The sequence below is a fragment of the Mauremys mutica genome, chromosome 13, assembly GCF_020497125.1.
Source record: "Mauremys mutica isolate MM-2020 ecotype Southern chromosome 13, ASM2049712v1, whole genome shotgun sequence".
NCBI lineage: Eukaryota > Metazoa > Chordata > Testudines > Geoemydidae > Mauremys > Mauremys mutica.
The window spans coordinates 20,567,408-20,588,272 of NC_059084.1; the positions used below are offsets into that span (position 1 = coordinate 20,567,408).

General features: G+C 49.1%; 1 protein-coding gene across 8 annotated transcripts in view; it reads right to left on the reverse strand.

Annotated features, from left to right (window-relative positions):
- The window catches only part of PLCG1 (phospholipase C gamma 1), a 102,951-nt gene extending 82,879 nt beyond the window's left edge, over positions 1–20,072 (reverse strand). For 4 of the 8 annotated variants that reach the window (XM_044985482.1, XM_044985483.1, XM_044985477.1 and 1 more), the window contains exons 1-3: positions 19,955–20,072; positions 19,445–19,609; positions 18,220–18,575 (exon numbers count right to left, since the gene is read on the reverse strand). In XM_044985482.1, coding sequence (XP_044841417.1) covers positions 18,220–18,421 — 202 coding nt within the window. In that variant the 5' untranslated portion in view covers positions 18,422–18,575; positions 19,445–19,609; positions 19,955–20,072. Of the gene's footprint in view, positions 1–18,219; positions 18,900–19,444; positions 19,610–19,929 lie in introns of those variants that run through there. The other 4 variants (XM_044985480.1, XM_044985478.1, XM_044985484.1 and 1 more) reach the window with 4 other exon arrangements.
- Between the last annotated feature and the right edge of the window lie 793 nt (positions 20,073–20,865).

Sequence of the window (20,865 nt, forward strand, 5' to 3'; positions counted from 1 at the left end):
GCCCCCACCAATTAGTGGGGGGGTGCCCCTGCTTGCACTCCCCCCATCCCCGTGCATGCCCCTAATGGTTACTGTTTTGTTTCTGATATTTACATGGCAAGGATTTGTAAACCTGTTAAAAAGCTTCCTAAGTAAATAGCACAGAAGTTAGTGAATTCTCACTGAACATTGATACGGCTTTCACCCTGCTCAGCAGAGACCCGGGAACTGCTTAGCCCCGTCATTTCTAGACTCTGGCTACACATCAGAGTTCTCCCCTACTGCAGCTCTCCTAGGGTCAGTAATGGTGGAAGCTTCAGTGTAGAGAGGGCGCTGGCATTTTTACCACCATGGCAGCTAGACTTGCAGGGTTGGGCAACTAAGTGGTAAGAACACCAAGCTCGAGCCCCGCATATACTACAGCACCCATCGCTCCCGCTGCTGCAGGAGCTGCCCCAATTGTGAATGATGGGGCTCAATTTTGCCAGCGCCGACGTGCACCTGGAGAGAATCTCTCTGGACCAGGTTGAAGGCAATGCAGGGAGGCCGGCAATGACACCTGCCATCCTGTGGCTACACAGAGGACTTCAATCCTCTGGGACTGTCCACCTGGCACCATAAATGAGCAGCAATGGCTTGATCTTCATATCAGCAGCGAACACTTTCCCTGACTTAAATGGAAGTGGGATCCAGCAGACGTCCTGGGGCTGTTGGAAGAGTCGGCGATGGGCCCAAGGTCTCTTCCACGCTGTACTTGAAACCTTCACTCTCGACCTCCTCCCTCCTCCTTTCCCAGAAAGATCACCACCACTGGGGGGTGGGGGGGAAGGAAACAAAACCGAGGGAAAGCAGCAGCCAAGGATTCGCGAGTAGCACAATCTCGCCACCCCTCCAGCAGCCCCGTGTCATTCTCCAGGGCGGATGGTGCGGCGGTAACAAGATCGGAAAGGTCCTGCAGAGGACAAAGACCGATCAATAGAGCGACTCTGACACAGCTCTTCATCTCAGCATCCACGGGGGCTGGGACTGAGGGGCAGCGAGGTGGGGAGCGAAAAGAAACCGAAGCACCAGGTCTGATTCCAGGAACTGACCGTTGCCGAGGAGCAGCACCGCTCTCTCCAGAGCCCAGGAAACCCGACTGCAGATACTAACACCTCCACACAGCTAGACGCGCGCGGTCCACTAGCAACACAGCACTTAGCATTAGGGGGACGGGGCCGTACCCGCAGAAGAGACATCAGGAGCATGCCAGCTATGCCTCTGCAGAAATACTCTGGGGCTAGTCAAAGGTGTGGGAGAGGATCAACGCTGGGACCATGGTGATCCTAATTAGGAAGCCACGACAGCAGCTCCAGGCATCAGTGGCTTTAAAAGCAGCTTGGATAGGATTTTGGTTCTTCGTTTTGTTTTGTTCTTGTTGGGGGGGGGAGAGGGGTAATTTAGTGCTGTGAGAGCTGGTGACTTGATAGCCCGGGAGAATGACTCCGTCTGTTCCCAGAGCAGGTACTGCAGGGGGAGAGGTAGGGCAAGACATTGAACAAGAAAAGTGAGGAGAAGTCAGGAAAGGAAAAACAGCCCAATGAGTAAGTAAAGAACAGGAATAAATTCTGACACTTAATGGGCATCTTGCCAAGCCATGTCCAGCAAGTGAGCAAACCCCAACACTACAGTAGGGCCTGAAACTACTTTTAAACTCTTGTTTTGAGACCAACTGGATTTTGAGCTCACCAGGCCCCTGTGTGTGACTTGCCCAGGTCAGGAAACAAGTCAGGGGCAGAGCTGGGAGCAGACCCAGGGTCCTGACTCCCAGCCCCTGCCCTGGAGATCAGGGCTTTTCAAACTGCCAGGCTGCACCAACAGGAGCTCCTGGATTTGTGCCCCAGCTCTCTCTGCTGATACCTCCTCACCCCCACCCTCCGCCCCAATCCCCCATCTCACCCCCACCCTCGCCCGCACAAGGCTCAGCTGTAGTCAAAAGGAAGGGAAAGGGCGCTCCAAGAGGCTGGGCAGCCCCTCAATGTGGCGCTGTACCCAGAGCCAAGTGCTGGGCAGAGAGGCGTCTGTGGGTGCTACGCTCTCCTTAACACCCCGACTAAGATGCCACGCTCCAAAACCACCGGCAGCCTCATACTTTCTTATCAAAACCCCAATCCCCCAAACCTTGCTAGGCACAGAGGGTCGTGGAATCAGGGTGGGGTACAACAGGAACCCAGGTGTTTTCTAAGTCGCAGGTGGACAAGGTTTGAGAACCACTGATCCAGCCGACACCAGCATGAGACTCAATACAATGAATGATGCTGAGACTTTAGAGCAAGCCTGTGAAACAGATATCAGTTGAAACAACAATTTAGAGGCAAGTTCTGCCCTCAGACGCACAAGCGCGGCAGCCACTAAGATCCGAGGGCAGAATGTGAACCTTTGATCCACTATGTCCTCGAAGCAACTGAAGCTTATCCTAGATACCGTGGCATCTGTCCTGAGGTAGCGCCCAAGCCCCTCACAGACAAAGCCTCCCCTTATCCTTGTGAGGTAGTATCGTCCTGCCCATTTTACAGGGAGGGAAACAGGCACAGAGAAAGTTCCGTGACTCGCTCAAGGTCATAGACCAAGGCAGAGGCCAGATCAGAGACAGAGCAACAGTACGAGACAGGAGAGGAGCAAATATAAGCAGATACAACACAAACAAGTGACCTAGTAAATGCCGAGATTTTAAGATTCACTGATAAACTGAGCTCTTACTAGATATTGCCTGAGGAAAACAAAGGACAAGGGCACCGAAGTGGGGGAAGAGAAAGGACATCACAACCACATGGCTTTTGATCATCACCCGGCACCTCACCCAGCATGTAAACAGGAAAAAGCCACTCAAACAACACCCTCTAACCGGCCTCTAACCAGTATCTCCCCGTTGAGATCAGACTGACCCAGCAATCTGCCTTGATGTCTTGCCAATCCCAGACCCAAGCGAAATCCTTTCAGGGAGGAGAAGTGCAGGGAAAATTAAACAGCCTTTAACAGGAACCAAACCTGCCAGCATCGGCTTGGAAATCATGACATGTTGATGAGCAGAGACCAGGGAAGGGGACTGGCCCTGGGTAACGAAGTCTGCTTGGTCTCTGCACAGCCTGGGCATGAAGAGGGGGAGGTAAGTGACACAGCTGGGTGTTTAACATTTTATCCCTCCCAGTAGGAGAATATTGATTTCCTTTAATGGAACTGAAGTGACCGTGATCTGAAGGGTCCACTTTAAGATGCAATTAACTGTGCCCTTTAATTTAGGCCAAGGAGATTATGGTACAGCCGGGCTGGTCAGCTTCTGGTTTTAAGCCAAATCAGACTTTTGCTGTAGTGGGTTCCTTTCTGCCCTTACACAAACAGACGCTCTGCTGCCAAGGGGTTTCTCCCCGACATCCCTGCAAACCAGGCCCCAAGTTACCACTTCCCAGTCTCTGACAGCCACAGCTCAAACCCTGCTCAGACCACAACTGAAGATGCATCTCTCAACCGAGCCCCTAGTGGACACAGATGCAGGATACAGAAGTCACCATAGATTCTGGCGCAACTGGCATTTTTAGCACAGGCCCAGGACTGGAATATAAGGGATGATGCAGGTCAGGACTGCGGAGGCCACTGACAGAGCTGGGAACAGGGCGGTACTGGATTATAAATGGGGCTGCAGCAGGTCAGGACCCAGGTGCAATGGCAGGTTGTGCTCCCCCCACAACAGACTCTCCTTGCCTGAGAACACTTTATCTGCCCCTTCCTTGTGCTCCCACCCCGGGCGCTGTGTGCTGGATTGCCCAAGAGAAGCGCCGCTGTTGCAGCGGGTGGTGGACGGAGACGCAGTCGCAAACACAACTGGTTCCTCACCCTGCTGACGGTTTTGACGCTCAGGACCAAGGCCTTGAGCTGGAACAGCAGTGGGCTGGGAGCCAGAGGAGGGATGGGAACATGGGGAGGCACAGCCCACCGAGGAGGCAGTGTTTGTACGTTCTGTGGAAAACTAGACCTCTGTCTGCCTGTGTGTGAGGGACGGTCCGGACAGCTATGGGGCGAGAATGAGAGGCACTGGCAGAGCCTTGGTTAATGAGAGGCCCTCCAAGTGGCCACGCGGCACCAAAATCACTTTTAAAAACTGCACCTATTTTTAAACAGAAGAGTGTCTGGTGTGCAAGGGTGGGGAAGGTATCAGCAAACCACATTTAAGCCATTTCCTGCCCCCACTCCTCCGGGAAAATGTTGTTCACCGAGGCCCCAGTTCTGCCAGCCAGCTCTATCTGCACACTGCGTTGTGGCTGCACAAACCCAGCTGCAGGCTTGAACAATAAGCTCTGTGGAGCAGAGGCGCAGGTCTTTTGACCTGTAACGTGCCAAGCACATTTTGGGGGGCTGCATTTAATAAAGTGATAATTGCACCCACAAAAACCTCATCACTGAGCTAGAGAAAAACTGAGGCCTGTTTCGATGAGGGGAAGTTCTACACAAATCTCCGTCCACTTGAAAGACTCATCCAGGTCTACACTGAAGGTCTCCCAACCACAAATTTTCCAGATATGGAGGTTGAGAGGGAATTTATACCCATTGTAAACTTTTCTTGTTCACAAATAAGACTGTTTATTAAGACAACGGGCCATATTCTTTGCACAGCTATGTTGACTTCGGCAGAGCTGTGCCAGTTTACATCAGCCAAGAATCTGACCCTCTGACTTTTTTAGGAGTGGATCTCTCTTTGCAAAGCCACCTCGCACCGTGGACTGATCAGTTCATTCCTCTGGAATTCTGGCAATGGAACGCCCCTATTCTGACGCACTGTATGTGTAATAGCAGGACAAAATGTTGCAAAGTTGGCACTCCAGATCTCTAGAGCCACTTCGAAGGACAGAAGGAGAGAGAAAAAACACATCCAGATGTAGTTCAGCCACCAGCACCCCAGCTGCACAAATCATGAATTCCAGGACGACCGAATTCCCACTTAGAGCGAGCCAGAAAATGTTTTTTTCCCCTGCAGAAAGTTGCTAATGTTTGGTGACCCTCTAAAGACATTTGCAACAAAAAGTTGAAGCTTTCTGCAGAAAGCAAATGCTTGTCACAGAAAAATTAGTTTAATCAAAAATCTGATTTTCCAGCAAAAAAAGTTCAGATCAAAAATTATTGACCAGCCTTACCTGAATAGCCAATCCCACTGCACCTCTCTCAGAGGCCTCTATCCAGCACTTTGCATAGCTAGTCAGCACAGCAGTGCTCCTGCTCCACTTGCCAATTCAGCTGTGGGAAACGTGTTCATGGAACAGAATCAGGGAAGCAGCAGAGGAAACTATGAGCTCTTCGCCTCCACTTGCATGCAATGCAGGATACAGATACTAGATAAAGGATGGATTAGATTTTAAAATGTTATTAAGATGTTTAAAAAAAAGTGAATGGTACAGAGTTTAAGGATAGAAGTTGCTTGTTATCAGGGAAGAATGTACAGATTATCGAGGGGTGAGATGTTCTGTTTAAAATAGGGTGGTGTAAGGAATACATAATCTGCAATATCCCTGATTGGCGGTAAAAGGTTAACGGGTCAAAGTACAGACACTGAGATATGAGGGTACGTTGTTCATACAACAGCTATGTTCAGGTGTGGAGTATAATGAGTGGATACGATGAGGAGGATGGATTGACCCTTATTTGGTGAGATTTAACATTCAGTGAGTTTATGGTTCCGGTTCATATGGTCCAACGGACAAAGTCTCTCGGTCCCTTTCTCATAGTTGATGCACAATGTCGCTCTGGCTCACACCTCCTGGTACTGTCGGTGGCCAGTGACGTGTTCGACGTAGACATCCCTGGTATTACACTGGTACTACTCGTGATCCTAGCCAAAAGGTCGAGAAAGCGATAACAGGCATCCCAAACGCACAGAGATGTGCTAATAAGACTGCCACATGCACATCTGCTTGGAGGTCTTAGATGACGACAGGGTTTTGACAGCATTTTCCATTTGCCGGTACCAAATGCCACTGTGTGTGAGTCTGTGCATGTGTGACTCCTCCTCCCCCGCCCCCCGAATACATTCTCTTTTTCCCTGCCCTCCTCCAGAATGTCACGAACGCTAGAGGCACACTCTGGCATCATCAGGTTTTTACTTAATAAACAAAAGCTTCTCCTTAAATGTTCCAAGCTTGTTTTAGGGAGAGATGTTCAAAAGCATTGAAAGGATTTAGGAGCATGAGCCCCACTGACTTCCAGTAGGACTTGTTCTCCTAAATCTCATGGGTGCTTTGAAAAAATTCTCCCCCGACAAAGTAATCTCAGGATTCTGCTTCCCTTGGTCGACTCGTTTACATGCGGGTGCTCTCTGCTGCAGCAGAATGAGAGCCAGACACTTTCTCCAACACACGTGACAGGCTCCCATGGGTCTCCCCCCAGTCTGACCTTTGCAACAGGTCCTGCCTTATTTTCTAAAGAGCTAAGATATGAAAACTTAGTGTGACAAGTGCACTAAGCCTATGTCCTACAGGCAACCCCGCTGTCCCACGTGAGCACTTTATTGCATCCCCAGGGTCTCCAGTGCAGCTTTAATGAAATCCAGACTTCTGCAAGGACATGGTTTGTGATGCTCCCTTTCACTGATGGGCTTCACTGCATCCTGAGTTTGTTACCACACAGTTTGGGGAATGGCAATAGCCACGTATCGGATTGGTCACCTGGAAGGAAGGTTTCCTGGTTCCCTTCAGCATTGTTTTATGGACCGGATGATATGGGCACCAGGATTTCTAATGCCCCCAGTTTTAGCCTAAGTGATGTCTTGCTTTGCCACAGAGAGATCCAGTTACATGCTCACATCGATCATCTGTGACCCAAGTTGCTAAAAAAGTTTTCAGCGTGCTTTGAAAAAAATCCCACGTGGCCGCTAGCAATCGCCATGCAGCTTGTGATCACAGTGCCGCTAGCTAATGGGTGCTGGGAGCCCACAAAGTGGCTTGGAGGGGGAAAATACAGCACCTGTGCAATGGCACACAGCAACCCCACGCAAACAGAGAGAAAGAAGAATGCCAATGGAAATTCCATGATCGCATTCAAAGGAAACCATCGATGTCCAGTACATTAACTGCCAACCTGGAGTTTGGCCAGAACGTACCTGTTCTGCCCTGGGATCTTTAACAACCACAAGTGGTCAGGACCTCAGGTTTTACATCTCAGCTGAAAGATGGCACCTGTGACAGCAATGCCACACCAGCCTGGCACTGGGGCTGCGGATCAGAGAGAAGAGGGCTACTTACTCCTAGTTGCGAATTAGCAGTCTCCCCTCCAGGCACTGACCTATCCAGATCCTGCTTAGCATGGACAGACACGACCGTAGCACAAACTAGCACAGCTGTGAACAAAACCCATATGCGGCCAAAGCAGAGATTTATTTATTTTTATTCCATTTTATGTTGTTTGATATAGTTTCTCCCTGGTGTAGAGAAAAGAATCAGCGTCTCTCTTATTGGCAACTCCAGGAGACCCCAAAGGATACAGTAGCCGCATAAAGGATTTCCCCGGCCTCTACCCCACCAAGTCTCCCTGCCCAATGGTTCATTTCATTCTGTAAAGCTGTCATATTGCCCGTTTCACACAGGGCAAGGAATGCGCTGCAGCAATCTGCATGAACTGGAATAATTTTGTGGAGTCCCGAGAACCACCTCTCTCCCCCTCAACTGCAAAGCTCTTGTTACTACAATTCTGGAGATTCCATTAGTTCCACGCAGCTTTGAGAACAGCCATTGGCCACGTTTTTTCTATCATATTCAATACTCTGGGTTCCAGTCTGATCTCTGCCACAGACTCAAGGACAAGTCACTCCTCTCTATGTCCATTTCCCACCTGAAAAATACCCAGGAGGCTTTTTTGTCCACCTTTGGGGAGGGCTAAGTGATATAAGGAAGAATACCACTAAGTACATGGCTTTAGTAATACTCTGTCCTTCGCCTTGAGGTTCTCAAAGCACTTCAGAGTTATTTGCTAACCATGCCAGTCTGTTGGCATAGATAACGAGTTACTCTTCCCATTCTACAGATGAAGACGCTAAGGCACAAAGCAGTCAGTGACTCAGATGACTGGTGCAGGGATCCAAGACTGTTTAAGGTTAAAAGCATGTAAAAACTAAACCTAGTGCAAAAATCCCGACGGAGACATAAGCTACTAAAACAATCAATGCAAAAGAGAAAAAGAGGCAGGCCTGCATTTCAAACCCAGTTCATTCAGGCTACATTTACTACAACGTTCACATATCTGACAGGCAAGACTGTACGTTTCCATACAGCAGAGTCGGACAAACATAAACCCTATTTGCATCTGCCCCTGAAAGCTGGGAGTAAAGTGACAGCCACCGACAGCTAATAAGACTTTGATTCCTGCAGCACGGGGCCTGCTGCACCACTTCTCAGCCAGCAGGGTTTAGAAATTAAACCTGGCGCTTTACAACTCAATCACCCAGGAGCCAGGGAAGAGGGGGAGAAAGTGTCGAGACCAATAGAACAGGCATGCAGTGGGCACAGCAATGGTGCTGGTGGCACATGTAACACAGGTCTCACTCTCCCCTGCTGTTCACCTCTGAAAGGCAACCCACAGAAGGAAAGCCTGCATCCCTTCTTAGCCTCTCTAGGATATCTAGAGAAGGCCTGAAAGATGGATGGGAGGGAGGTTGTTTTTGAAGGGCTTTTAGAAAATAAGTCTTCTCTAGCCTGTTCTTCCCGAAAGACTGGATGGAGGACAAGAAAAAGTAGCCAGATGAGGACACCACAGACAAGCAAGCGCAATCTGACTGAGAGGGGAAGTAACTTAATCAGATCGTTTCCATTTTTTTTTTGGAGGAGACAAGGGTGCTTCTGTGTTTAAATGTGGATGAGCAAAAACACCTCACTAAGAGGTTAGGATAAAAGGTCTGTTTGGTAAAGATGGAAATACCCCTCTTGCCCCTTCAAATAACAACTGAGAAAGCTCCCAGCTCCCATTGGAGAACTCCAGCAAAACCAGGGGTGACCTAATCAATCAACTATGCCTGACACTTAAGGTAAAAAGACAGGCAGAACCTCCCGCCACCAAAAAAACAAAACACTTTTTTTTTTTTGAGAGGCTTCTTTACCCACCACAAAGCAGCACCTTTGTCACCTTGACAAATAGCTGGTAGCAGCTTCATGAGCCGCGTGGGATAAGATGTGTGTTGCACGAACAGTATCTGTACAGAGAAGGGAGGTGGTTTATATTTCTCACTCTGAAGGAGCCATTGTGATGCAATGGTTGCGCTGTGTTCTGTTTTACAGTGGGGAAGGTGAATGCTGAGACTCACTGTTTAAGGGTGCTCTGAAATCCACATTCTTACTCAGATTGTCTCAAAATTGCTATCCCTCATGGGGATCCAAGTAGGGTTAGTGGTCTAAATCTGGATTTGTTTGAGCAAGGGGCTCCTGAGATACAGACTCTCTAAAAGTCACATTATTTCAAAAACGTATACAGTAGTTCTTGTAATTTTTTGCACACAGCTGAGACTCAGACTATGACACTGATCCTCCCCAAACTATGACATAACCGCCTTGGGACTAGTCTCATTACACTTAAAACAGGAGATCACCCTGTTTGTTTTATAGAAAAATAAATGTATCTGCTCCAAATTCAGTTCAGTCTCAGAACAAACCTTGAATTTTCCAAGGAGTTTCAAGACAAACTCGTTGATTAAAAAATAGCCAAAAAAGTTTCACATTCCGACTTATGATTTTTGAGCCCCTACAGATTAAGAAGTTACAAATGTGCATTTGGCGGGAGTACTGTGGGGTCTGTATTGATTAACACAAAGAATGAAGAATTAAGAGTTCCTCATCATAACAGATAGCCTGATGCACCACAATGGGCTGACAACCATTTTTTTATGACCAGATCTATTAGGATGTATCAGGGGCTGATCTATCAAAGATCATGATCTCCGAGAAGCTGTGGAGGCGTTTGTCTTGAATTGAATGAACAATTTCATAATCACAAGGATCATGCGTGAAGTTGCTCATCGAGAAAGCAGCGTTTGGTAATGCTTAGAGCCAGCTGAGATATTGTGGCTGAAAAAAATATTTATTGATAAATGGTCTGTTTGCAAAATCTCTCATTTTTGGAAAGGGGAGGCTGCCATTTTGCAAATTAAACCCTTTTTTGTTTGAGATGTTTGATCAAGCTCCCATCGGTGGATTCTGATCTTCATCAAGAGCAGCAGAGCTCTGGAGCTAACTGAATTGTTAACAGCAGGATCATCAACGCAGCAATGGCTCCTCCCACACAGGAAAGGTTCTTCGTCATAGAGCCCAGCTGGCTGAAAATCCTATTCTGCCTGAAAAACTGTTTCTTTGTCGGAGCTGTTAACTGAACAAAGCCCACACCTGGGCAATTAACACACCAAAACTGCGGGCCAGTTAAGGTTGCTCTTTACGTAATATACCCAACGCAAAACCTACAAAGCAAGGAAATGAAAAGTTTTGGGTACCAGCAATACATCCCCTCTACTCCCTAGCCAGACATCCACCTCTCCATTAACACAGTAGCCTTAACTCCGCCCCCACAGGACTCCAGTCTCCCTGCAGGAACTTCCCCAAACCTCCTGTATGTAGTTTCACAGGACTGTGCTGAAGGTGGCGTGTGAGGAAGTCCAGTCTTTTCCATGGGGGAGGCATGCAGATGGAATCTGGGGAAGAGCGTGCTGGCAGGCAGCCGCTGTGGTGCATTCTCAGCCTTGGGTCAGCCACAGACATGCGACATTCTCCACTCCAGCCTTTACAAATGGGTTAACTGTCTCCAGGTAATTGGCAATCAAATCCAGGCTACAATTAGGCACCTGAGTAAGAGTGCTGAGCACCTTTGAAAGTCAGGCCACTTTTACGTATCTGACTAAATAGGGATTTAGGAGCCTAACTCCAGACACCATGTTTAAGAGCGTTGGCCTGCTAGCTCAGGTTCACATAGCGCCATTCACCTCAGAATACCTTAAAGCACACTCAGGCCCTGGTCTTGTGACTTACTGAGCACACACTGAACCCATAAGTACGCTCAATGCCTCACAGGACTGGGCCCTAAAAGAGCACTTCAACCAGGAGGGAAATGCGGCCACCCCTAAGGTGGAACAAAACTAAGAGCGGGTCACAACACTGCAGAGCTCAGGGCAGAACAGGAATAGTGACAAACGCAACTACAAGAGGAGCTTGGGGAGGCAAAAATGTAACCCAGCTGGTACTAGGGGAGGACCCCAGAGCTAAGAGTGCTACATTTGTGAATGACCACCAATGGTCAGGACCTTTCTTCAGCCAAAGGTGCAAGGCCCTCTCCAACCTGGAGGTCATAGCCTCAAAGACAGGGTATGTCTACACTACGGGATTATTCCGAATTTACAGAAACCGGTTTTTTAAAACAGATTGTATAAAGTCGAGTGCACGCGGCCACACTAAGCACATTAATTCAGCGGTGTGTGTCTATGTACCGAGGCTAGCGTCGATTTCCGGAGCGTTGCACTGTGGGTAGCTATCCTGTAGCTATCCCACAGTTCCCGTAGTCTCCTCCGCCCATTGGAATTCTGGGTTGAGATCCCAATGCATGATGGGGCAAAAACAGTGTCGCGGGTGATTCTGGGTAAATGTCGTCACTCAATCCTTCCTCCGTGAAAGCAACGGCAGACAATCATTTTGCGCCCTTTTTCACCTGGATTGCCCTGGCAGACGCCATAGCATGGCAACCATGGAGCCTGTTTTGCCTTTTGTCACTGTCACCGTATGTGTACTGGATGCTGCTGACAGAGGCGGTACTGCAGTGCTACACAGCAGCATTCATTTCCAAGGTAGCAGAGACGATTACCATCCCTATTGCACCGTCTGCCATTGTAAACTGGTGATGAGATGATGGTTATCAATCATTTTGCACCGTTTGCATTTGGAAATTGGCGATGACGGTTATCAATCCTTTTGTACCGTCTGCTGCTGTCATGGGTGCTCCTGGCTGGCCTCGCTGAGGTCGGCCAGGGGCGCATGGACAAAAATGGGAATGACTCCCCAGGTCATTCCCTTCTTTATGTTTTGTCTAAAAATAGAGTCAGTCCTGCCTAGAATATGGGGCTAGTGTACTAGAGAACCAGAGAGCACAGCCACTCCATGTCAGAGCCCCAGAGATCCCGCAGAAATGATGAGCTGCATGCCATTCTAGGGGGTGCCCCTGCAACAACCTCACCCGTTGCTTCCTTCCTCCCCCAACCCTCCTGGGCTACCGTGGCAGTGTCCCCCCATTTGTGTGATGAAGTAATAAAGAATGCAGGAATAAGAAACACTGACTTTTAGTGAGATAAAATGAGGGGGAGGCAGCCTCCAGCTGCTATGATAGTCCAGGCAGGACATTAAAGGGTGGGGGGGGGAGGGGAGGAGCACAGCCTCCCGCTGCTATGATAGTCCAGGCAGTACAGAATCTTTTTTTTAAGACATGAAAGTGCGGGGGGGCTGATGGAGCTCAGCCCCAGTTGCTATAATAAGGACGGTTACCAATCCTTTTGTACCATCTGCCGGGAATGACCGGGAGTCATTCCTATTTTTACCCAGGCACCCCTGGCCGACCTCACCGAGGCCAGCCAGGAGCACTCACGGGCTGATGATGACGATGGCTACCAGTCATTTTGCACCATCTGCCACCGGGAAGGGGATGCTGGTGTTCAGTGCTGCAGCACCCCATCTACCAGCAGCATGCAGTAGACATAGGGTGACACTGAAAAAAGGCGAGAAACGATTTTTTCCCTTTTCTTTCGGGGGGGGAAGGGGAGAAGGGTCTAAATTAACGACATATACCCTGAAACACCCGGGAAAATGTTTTTGACCCTTCAGGCATTTGGAGCTCAGCCAAGAATGCAAATGCTTTTTGGAGACTGCGGGGATTGTGGGATAGCTGGAGTCCTCAGTACCTCCTCCCTCCCTCCATGAGCGTCCATTTGATTCTTTGGCTTTCCGTTACGCTTCTCACGCAGCACTGTGCTGAGTCCCTGCTGTGGCCTCTGTCTATCATAGCCTGGAGATTTTTTCAAATGCTTTGTCATTTCGTATTCTGTAAGGGAGCTCTGATAGAACAGATTTGTCTCCCCCATCCAGCGATCAGATCCAGTATCTCCCGTACGGTCCATGCTGGAGCTCTTTTTGGATTTGGGACTGCATCGCCACCCGTGCTGATCAGAGCTCCACGCTGGGCAAACAGGAAATGAAATTCAAAAGTTCACGGGGCTTTTCCTGTCTACCTGGCCAGTGCATCCGAGTTCAGATGGCTTTCCAGAGCGGTCACAATGGTGCACTGTGGGATACCGCCCGGAGGCCAATACCGTCGATTTGCGGCCACACTAACTCTAATTCGACATGGCAATACCGATTTCAGCGCTACTCCTCTCGTTGGGGAGGAGTACAGAAATCGGTTTAAAGAGCCCTTTATATCAATATAAAGGGCCGCATTGTGTGGATGGGTGCAGGGTTAAATCGGTTTAACGCTGCTAAATTTGGTTTAAACGTGTAGTGTAGACCAGGCCTCAATTGCTGAGCCAGCCGGAAAGACGAGCAAGCTACTAAAACTGCCACCCATGGAAAGCCTTACACAGAAGCATGGTGCGAGAGGATGAGACCTGAGCAATAGCACAGTACAGCTGCGCTATCTGCACCACTCACATCCACGCTGTTACAAGCCCCCACTTTCCTACAAGTTATTTGTTTGTTATTAGGGTGACCAGATGTCCCAATTTTATAGGGACAGTCCTGATTTTTGGGTCTTTTTCTTATAGAGGCTCCTATTACCCCTCACCCCCATCCCGATTTTTCACATTTACTGTCTGGTCACCCTATCTGTTATCCACCCCAGCTTGGTTCTTGGGAGAGTTGTGCGGGGGAAGGGTTCCCAGTTTTACCCATCAAACTCCAATGTCTGCAGGGAAAAGAATTCAGGCCTTCCACATTTCAGGCACCTAGGTCCATAATTAGGTGCCTAAATGTAAGTACCCTGAATCTCAGAGGCCACTGAATGCAATGGGAGCTGCAGGTGCTCAGCCACTCTGAAAAAATCAAGCCACTCTTATTTAGGTGCCTAACTTTAGAATCACTCATTAAAAATTCTTTATTTCGCAAGAAGCTGAAGGAAGTTTGTTATCAAACAGCAAATGGTCTAGCTTGGATCCTGATCCTTCAAAGATTTATTGTGCCCCTGCTTAAATTCACACATGAATAGTCTCTTCAAAGTCAATGGCATTACTTCTATGTAGGCGTTTAATCAGGTGCCTACATCTTTGCAAGACTGAGGCCTTAAAAAATCTGAAAAATCCAGGAAACTTTAATGTACATAGTTTGTTCTTGAAACTCTAATATATTGTCATTAGAAGGGGAAGAATTCTCCTAGACAGTCAGTCCCATACCGTTTTACCTACTTGCTTAAAGCAAACAAACCTGTCTACTGGACCAAGGCAATAAAACAAAACATTCATTGGATACAGTTAAGAAAAAATGTAATAGTGTTAAAAGTCAACAGGAGCTGTGCACCTAACTCCCTCGGGCCCCTTTGCAAATTCCAGCCTAAAATTAGGTAAGGATCCCCAGCACCGGGCTATATCGACAAGTCCCTAAATTGTTGTGACTGTGCACTACAGAAACGCCGACATATTCCACCTCAGAGAAAGCTGCATTTCTGCAGCGAGTCCAACAATCCCTGGATGTGCAGATTCTGTAAGTCCTTCTGTGATGCACCCAGATGGAAGATGCTATTGAAACAAGATGTCATCCTGCTCTCTTTTACAGTTGCTTCAGCTACCTGAACGATCTCTGCAGCTTCTTGGCATGCACACAACTCAAGAACTCAGTCCTTTTTTGTCAGGAAACTGTCATTTCTATTTCTGCCTAACACTTCCCTTTCTAGTCTTCTCTCTGAAGTGGGAAATCACATCCCACCATCAACTCTAACTGTTGCAGTTAAATCAACCCTACCCTCAAGATTTATTATTTGTATTGCAGTAGGAGCCCCTGTCATGGACCTGGACCCCACTGTGCTAGGTCCTGTACAAATCCAGAGCAAAAAAAACCCAGTCCCTGCCCCAAAGAGCTCACAGTCTAAGTGTGAGATGAGAGACAACATACGGATACAGACAGGTGGGGGGTACGAGGAAATGATGAGCCAATACCGGTCAGCATGACAGGCAGGGGTCTCAGCACACCAGCAGCCCAAAGAGCTTTGTACGCATCACGGCCAAGGGGAGTTTTGAGGGTGGATTATGAGGGAGCTCTGCAATGTTTACAGGGAGCACCTCCCAAGTGTGTGGGGCCGCACAGGAGAAAGCGTGGAGGTCCCTGTTTGCAAGTGTAACTGGAGGCTGGCATCGTGGGCCAAGCGCCACCAATCGCCAACAGCTCGAAAGTGAACGAGAGACGAAAGGTACGGTGGGGAGGGGATAGGCCGTGATGGGCCTCGAAAGTGAAGAGAAGCAGCTGACATTGGATGTGACAGAGAAGGGGAGTCAGGCGATGAACCGATTATCCAACTCCCTTTATCGTGCTAATAAATAGTAACACGCTGCCCTCCCTGTTACAGAGCAAACATGTTGCTTAGATTTCACCTAGGCCCTTAATACTTTTGGCGAGGCACGACCGCCAAGACTCTTCTTTCATAAGGCATTAGCCTAACAAATGGAAATAGGCTCTGCAGGAAAAGCCGCTTCACTGACATCTCTCTTGGCAATATTAAATGTTTCAAACCTCTGCGTTTTGGGCATCAAGACAGAATCACAATGTACTGTGAGGAGGAACTGTGATGTAGTGGCTAACGCATGGGACTAGGACAACCCTTGGGTTCTAGTCCTGGGTCTGTCACTGCCTCATTGTACGTTTAGTCATGATGCTCAATGCACCGTAATACATATATGGTGATGAGGCAGTATTAGAATCTGTGTAAAACAGACCAGACCTTGCGTAAGTCACTTCTCCTTTGTGTGTTTCAGTCCCTGTTCCCCCTTGCAAAATAGGGATAATATTTACTCGCCTTACAGTGGGGTTGTTGGACTTAATTAAAAAGGGCCCTGAGCAACATGGAAAGAAGAGAGGAGTTAAAAGCAGTTTCCGGATTGACCCCCAACACCTGAGCCCCCTGCTATTCTTTGTGGGTTTACGTGCACTGTTTCCTATGCTTTTCTCATTCGTGTCGTTGTGTTAAAGAGCCACATCAAACAACAAGGAAAACTGACTAAGGTCCTGAACCAGCAAACAGGTCTGCTTATGGGTCTGCCTACACAGTGCAGCTTGCAGGATCAGGGCCTGACTATGCTGGAAACCCTGAGGCCCACTACACACACAGTGTTGTCGAATGCACAGAGGAAACAAATGGGGGGAAAAAAAAACACAAGTGGTGTTCTCTCCTGCCTCAGGTGCTACATGTAAAAACAGAAGAGGGGTTTCAATTATTGGGTTGCCGTCTGTAAGGCTTAGCTATCCTCTGCTATAGAGGTGCTGTTAGTAAATATATCATGGGGGAGGGGGTTTGTCACAGACTCCAACCTTATCCTACCTTTTTGCAGTCACTTACCAAGATGACTAAATAAATATCCAGCTTTCTAGAGTGCTATTTAGTGTCTGATTGCTACAGCACCCATCACCAGAGCAGCTGAACACTAACACACCACTCCACTTATGAGCCATGCAAACTGATCAAATAGCAGATGGTTAGCTTGCAGACAGAAATGTCTCAGGGAAGCAGAAACCAGACACCTTATCAATTATCATGCTGTTTCACGAAGGAGCCACTCTCCTTCAGAATTCAATACTGATGCCCAGTTCCTACTGCAAACATTGCAGGGACAAGAGATACAAAGGATGCACCCTTGACTTAGACCTAGCCTACAGGCACTATTCTTACTGGCACCAACTTCATACCAGACTACAGCCCCTACTAGCTAATGCACATCAGAGTACTAGCTATAATTATATTAGTATGTTACAATTTAGCTAGCAGAGTTTACAAGAGGATTATAACTCATCAATCCACCACCCAGCTGGGACAACATCTGGGTATGTGCCTGCAAGACAGAGAAATTGGTCACTCAATAGCTTATTTGACAGACAACCTTTCTTGTTTTGCAGATTCTTATCGAGCTCAAGGATAATGAAAAGCAGCAGAAGAGTCACTACCCACCATGTTAATTTCTTCACCTGTATTTGGCACAGAAATCTCTCTCTCCAGCCCTCCATTGTTTCTGACCTCACTGCAGTGATCAAAATCAGGGCTGGACCTACCAACTCTGTCCACAACTTTAAATACAAGAGTAAACAAAGCAGCGAACTAGTTAATGGCTTTAAGATAAAAATTAGGTCTACAGACAGTTAAGAGTGTCCATTGCTGTCCTCCTAAGCAGGCACTGATAACAAAAGGAGTTTGTATCTACATGTAGTGTGATTCCCACACAACTAACAAATCAAAGATGGTAGAGTGTCTGTGTAGGGGAAATGAAACTTGCTGAAAACGGGGCAGAAGGTTAAATAACCCAATTTAGCTCCAAAGCCTTCAGCCTTTTTGGATCATTTGCTTTTGCAAGTAAAACACAAAAATCTAAACTTCACTTTAATTCAGACACACAAACACACACATATATTCGGGTCCTCAGACCATGAGAGCCTAGCTCCACTACATTACAGCAGCAAGGATGGATTAAACATATTTTTAGTTTTTAAATCCTGAGGAAACAGGAAATCTGTTTTTCTCTGGCAGTTCTGCTGAAGTTTTAGGAGGTGGGGTGGGGGAGGGAGGGAACATAAAATGGGCCAAAAGAGATGAATTATCAAACGATTAAGACCGATGTACTTCTTCCTCTGCGAGAAATGAGTGTTTATAATAAAATGGAATAATAGTGATTCCGGATGGGCAAGAGGCCAGAATGTGAAGCTAGGTAGAAATGTACAGGGCAGTTTTAGGGCCAGGTTTGGGTAACACGACCACTTCCACACCAGTAGTGTCACGAGGAGAAAAAATGCCAGGCACTTTTCCAAATAAACTGGTTAGGGAAACTTTCACTGCTGCATCTATTGTACAGAGATCCTCGCTTAGCCCAAACACAGCTTGTCACAGGGCCACCCTCACCTCCATGCACCACAAGCCTGCCCCTCCATACCCACAGTCGGGTGTTTGGGGAATCAGAGGCAACAAGGGTTGGTTGTTTTAAAAAAAAAAAAGAGAGAGAAAGAAGAAGAATCCACTTACTCGCTCCTTCTATTTTCTCCGACCCTCTGCTCCAAGTGATCTGCCTGGTTTCTAGCTTCACCTGGAAAGTTTTCCTCTCCGGCCTCTGCGATTTTTTAGAGTAAAACAAAGTCATCACGGTGCCAACTTCCAGACTCCTGCAGAGGTGAACCACCTCCGCTTCGTTCTGGACACCGGGTCCATTGGAAAAGCCAGACGCCATCGCGCCCCTCCGCCGCCGCCTCCTTCCCCAAAGGCGGCGAGATTTCCAAACACCAGGGATCTGCAGCTCACTTGTGGCACTCGGAAGAGTTAAAACACGAACAATCCGAGAAGCAGCTTCAGTTCATGGCTCGCTGGGCAACAATCTCCCCCTCCTGCAGGGGGGGAAAGGAGTGTTTACACTGGGGGGAGAGCTAGAAGGGCGAAAGCAAACCCGGATCGCTCGTTCCCCCAGCTCTCCACTTTTCACTCCCCCCAGGCAGCAGAAAATCGCCTCGCTCCCGGTTTGAATCATGCACCATTTTTTTTCTCCTTCCCGAGCGGAGTCCAAAGCGAAAGCAGCCAGACACAAAGCATTCCCGAAGAGCCTGGCTCCTCCGGCAGGATTTGGTTGCAGAGAGCGCGTGCAGGGGGAGGGGGGGGTTACTTGGTGGCCCGATTTGCCTTTTGTTCGGGGCCCCCGGTTGCAGCCCGTCCCCCCCCTACGCCGCCCCACACACGCACTGGCTCTTTCCCCCCCGCCGCTGGCGAATCTCTCTCTGCATCGATCGGAGACGGATCAGATCTCCCGAGAACTCAGCAAGAAATGGCTGAAAAATCCGGCCGCCTGCCTCAGTTTCACCCTCCAGGGCTCTTTTGTGTCAGTGTCACCCCACCAGCCGCGGCGGGGATTATTCCAGCTCCGACACGTGCATTAGGAAAAGGACCCCCCCCTCCTCCGGCCAGAGCCGGGAATATGGGGCTCCCCGGGGGGCAGAGAGCAAATCAGTGGCTGGGGGCTCGCGCTCCCATTCCTTCCTGGCCTCGGGTTTTCCGCCCCTTGCTGGTTGCCTCCTGTTTAGCGTGGCCCCCCCGGGGGAAGTGCCATGGGGCGAGCGAGCTGGCAAAAGATTAAACTGGCTCTTAGCCCGTCCCCTCCGCGCCTGCATGTAAAACAAAGCAGGGCAGAGGAGCCAGAGAGCAGCCTCTTAAAGAGACACCCGACTCTGGAGTGCTCCCCGCCTCCCCCTCGGCCCGCTGTTACCTTGCTGCCGGGGGTGTGTGGTCTCCGCTTCGATCAGGTCCCCAGGGGGCCTCTTCTAGCAGGGAAGACCTGGGTGGCATCAGCCATCTTCACACAGAGCCACATGTGCCGTGGGGAGGAGGGCAACAAGGTGGCAAGCAAGCGAGAGGCTGGATGGGAAGCCACCTGTAGGAGTGGGGGAAAGGAGGACAGGGACAGATGGGGCAGCTTTCCAACCCACCCACACCCCCACCCCCTTGGCCGTCACACAGCCAGCCAGCCAAAGCTGCGCTGCTTAATGCTGGGGCGGGGGGTCTGGCCCAGGGATGCTGCCTTCTCGGCTCATGCCAGCCCCATGGCTAGGCTCCCAGGCTGGCCCTGCTCCTCCAGCTGCAGAACAAGGCAGTTTCCTCCTAATAAATCATCTCTCGCCTACACAGTTCACCCGCCAGGATGGAAGGAAGACCAGAGAGTTTAAAAGGTGGATAATTTAGCTCAGGACATACTGCTTGGTCCCCAAGACAGGGATACCTCATGCTGGCTGCCCCCATGCTATCTGGGGATGGGCAGAGCAGAGCGCCCCCCTCCCAAGACACCTGTAGAAGCAGCAGCTTCCAAGAGCTGGTGCATGAGACTGTCCCTGCCAGGGCTTCTCCCCTATATTGTGACATTCACACTACTCCCCACCTGTGTGTTCTTCCACCCTCTGGGATGATGATGATGTCATCACAAAGTAATCCCCCAGTTTGAACAAGAGCCTACTTTTGCGTTAGGCTAGAATCGGTGCTGAGGAAGGACACCCAACTCGAAAGAGACTCTGGGCACTGAAATTCCACCGTTGTGGGAGGTAGCATGGGCCAAAGGGTGGGTAGGCAAACGGAGAAGGGAAATGCCTGAACTTACCCAGCAGGTCAGTGGCTGAGCCAGGAACAGAACCAAGAATTCCTGAGTTCCAGTGTAGTGCCCTCGCCCTAACCACACATGGGCCACAGGAGAGCTGCGTTATCATCATCATTTGAATTATGGTAGCACCTAGCGGCCCTAAGCCAGTCCGGGGCCCCATTGTGCTAGGGGCTGCACAGACACATGGTACGGGGCAGACCCTGCCTTGAAAAGGTGCCAAAACAAGACAAAGGGTGGGAGGAAGGCGACATCATCCCCATTTGACCAATAGGGAACAGAGATACAGAGAAATTAAGGCCCAGATGCTCAAAGGTATTTAGGTGCCTGACTCCCATTGGTGTTTAGCACACCACTGATGTCAATGGGAGTTAGGTGCCTAAACACCAAGGAGCATTGGGCCTGAGTGGCTTAGCCCCAGGCATACAGAGAGTCTGTGGCAGAGCAGGAATTGAACCCGGCTCTTCTGAATCACAGGCGAGTCCCTTAACCAAGAGCCCATCCTTTCTAGCTGTTATGTCCCCTCCACACTGAAAAGTCCC